This window comes from Papaver somniferum, chromosome 3 (assembly GCF_003573695.1).
Source record: "Papaver somniferum cultivar HN1 chromosome 3, ASM357369v1, whole genome shotgun sequence".
Taxonomy (NCBI): domain Eukaryota; kingdom Viridiplantae; phylum Streptophyta; class Magnoliopsida; order Ranunculales; family Papaveraceae; genus Papaver; species Papaver somniferum.
The window spans coordinates 184,330,702-184,334,015 of NC_039360.1; the positions used below are offsets into that span (position 1 = coordinate 184,330,702).

The 3,314-nt window shown below is 35.2% G+C and overlaps 1 protein-coding gene across 1 annotated transcript; it reads right to left on the minus strand.

Moving 5' to 3' along the window:
- Positions 1-616: 616 nt before the first annotated feature.
- LOC113360417 lies at positions 617-1,345 on the minus strand. Its single transcript, XM_026603925.1, has one exon. It carries the CDS (start codon positions 1,343-1,345, stop codon positions 617-619), a length of 729 nt encoding a protein of 242 aa, XP_026459710.1.
- Positions 1,346-3,314: the final 1,969 nt, after the last annotated feature.

A 3,314-nucleotide genomic window follows, 5' to 3' on the forward strand; every position in this document is an offset into this window, starting at 1 on the left:
CCAATATATCTTGCATCAATATATTGTTGTATTTCATCACACTTACCGAAAATTAGTGTGGCATCATCGTGGACTTTATATATATATATATATATATATATATATATATATATATATATATATATTTGTGTATGTATTTAAAAGTCCCCACACCTCCACAGATCTCAACATTAATGTGGCAGTTGAACATCTTGGATAGATATGGATTACACAAAACAACATTTGTGTTGTTTTCTTTGTAGCCAGTTCGAACAATCACCTCCTTCCCATTATTGCGAGGTGATATACTGCATATCCACTTTCATCCATACTTATACTCTCGGTATGTTTTTTCGGAAACCCCATGCCGTATTTTTCAATTTTCATGCACATGGAGTCCACACCACATGGACCATGTACCATGCATTTCCTAACAGTCTCAAATAATTTTGTATCTGTTTCTTCATCAAAAATTCGGTGCTCAATAAATTATCAACCTGTTCAACTGTCTTTATTTTTTCAGGACCATCCAAGAATATAAGATCATGCAGATGAGGCAAACCACGTTTTTGAAATTCAATCGTGAACACATGAGCAACAACCTTTCCGAACACATTGTTTTTTTTTTATTATTTCATCAACTTAGTTCTATGTAACTCGAATACACCCCTATGCAATCTGTACGATCCCATGGATATTGATGTGGTGCAAGTGCATCTTGAATTTCTGGCCAACGCAGATTCGTGGTCATTGTTAGGAAGATATCTGGATGATGATTAAATCGTATTATGGCCATTGAATCTTCATAAATCTCATACATATGCCTATGAACACCGATTAAACTCGACGATAATACATATGGTTTACCCAAGTCCTTGGGACTCAGCCCAGATTCTGCCGAGTCCTCTGTATGCTTATACGAATCTGCTCGGAGCTTATCCCGACTTTTCTTCATATAAAAAATATGGTTTTGTTCTGTTGATGCCAAAGCATCTACCAAGTACTCATGAAAAAGTTTGTTCGCTCTTAAGATGGTAGAATACTCGCTCGGGCTCTCAAAGAGACGAAAATTGTGAATTTTTTTAAAAGCTAACCGTTTGGCAGTATGTTTTCCTATGTAAAGGTCCAGCTGCTTTATATTAGGATGCCAACTCATCTCGTTGTATGGAAACATTAAAACATAATGCAGGGGCAAGTATGCAGGGTGACACTCTGAAATACGTTTGAATCCTACTTTCCCCTTGCAATGAAGTATTATATCTCTGAAGTCATACTTTTGAGAACCATCTCCGGGTAAAATTACAGAGATTTCATCAGCTGTTGGTAGGTTATAACTCCTTTCATCTGTAGTTTCGTTGGACTGCATGATGACTTTGACATTTTGGTATGCAGGGTTAGCGTTGCTCAAAAGATCTTGTGCCTGGTACTATTTTTTTCAAACCACATTATGTTTTGAGATAATTTTCTGAACTTTTTGAAGAATGTCTTTATCAAACAGGGGATTCCGTTTTGCCCGAACAACCAATGCATGATTTGGATCACAGAAATACAATCGTACTATATTGGGTATATTGGGTCCTTACCCTCACCTGGTAGTAAAGTTCCGGTATGTTGTCGAAGTTCCCCATGAATTGCAAATCCTTTTGGGCCCTTCCCCTTCAAAATCCTCTTATCCAGTTTGCAACCAAGACCGGTAAAAACATTGGAAGCATTAAACTTCGGATGCGGTCTTTAAAAAACCTTGAATCAGCTCAATTGGGTTTGATATGTGGTCTTTAAAATGTTATAAAAAAATCTACGCAATGAGTACAAACAACAATATCAAATTTAGAGTTTTTACGAAAAATTCGGAGTTTTTATCATTTTAGGCACAATTTTAGAAAATTATATGTATACCATTATGCAAACCACCACAAAGGATAAATAACATTTTATGTAGCCATATTTTGTTTTATGCATCTAACTAATTTTCCGTTGCAACCAATAAAACGATGTACTCCCTCCGTTTCAGGAAAAGTGATACTTTCACTTTAGGCATAGTTTTCCGAAAATTCAATGCATAACCATTATGCAAACCACCAGAATAGATGCATAACACATTTATGCAACCATATTTTGGTTTATGCATCGACTAATTTTCCATTCCAGGAAAAGTGATACTTTCACTCTGTTTCAGCAAAAGAGATACTTTCACCTTTTCAATTTCCGTCTGTTTCAGGAAAAGTGATCACTTTATCAATTTGGGCTATCATTAGGCAAAATGAAACTATGAAAATATCGCTTTTCCTGAAACAGAGGTAGTATATGCCTACCGGCGAAAATTGTGATTTGTTTCGTTTTTCTTCGGTCGGCCCTCCCCACTGTGGTAACGGTGTTCTAGTATTTCACACACTCCTAACCTTGTATGTATGTATCACTTGATTGAACTAAAGGAAGCATCAAATGTATTAAAAAAAATCTGAAAGGCGCACATTAAAAAATATTTTTAGAGGATTTAAGGCTGGCTGCTTAGGACGGCCTCGGCCGTTAGAAATCTATTAAAATTAAAATGAGAAAACTATACAATTATGAAATTGTATGATTAGATATCTAATTATTTTTTCATTTGCACTAATAATCAAAATAAGAAATGACAACGCTCAGTTACTTTTTGCAGCTTTCCTACTTGTTCTAGAGAAACAAACTCTTTTTATCAATATACATCACCCGAGATTTTAGTTACCCTTGCCAAGGGTAATAAACTTCTTCCAAAAAAGCGTGCACACTACAACTTTGGGAGCGATCACAAATATGCTTTCAAATAAGCTGGCATTGTTTAGTTTTGATAATAAAGTACCCCTTGTTTAGTTTGCTAATAAACGTACCCCACAAAAATGACGTCCCATATACATGTATACCTTTTTTATTTTTATTTTAAATCCCTCCACCCTAAAGCTGGCGAATTTTGAACTCATCCCTGTAATTTATCACCAACAAATTTCACCACTTGTTGTAGTTGCAGGAAATCCTACAACACACCCCTTGTAATATCATGACTATGATTTCTAGATCTAAACTTATTTGATATGAAAATAAAGATAAAAATAATGAAAATATAAAATAAGACACAAGATTTACGTGGTTCGATCAATTTGATCTACATCCACGGGGTTAGGTTTCACTATGATCATTGAATTACATATGAATTACATTGAGACTTCATTAATGAGTATTTGGAGTTCTCTCTCTCTCTCTCTGGTTTTTGGGGAAGAATAAGAAGATAATAATAATACCAGTTACTTTTCTCTCTCCTACCTTTCTCTTTATATAGGATGCTACCTAGTGGATGACAGCTC

Excerpts from the sequence above, each read along its gene's own strand:
- LOC113360417 (XM_026603925.1), bottom strand. The coding sequence starts at position 1,345 with ATGCAGTCCAACGAAACTACAGATGAAAGGAGTTATAACCTACCAACA.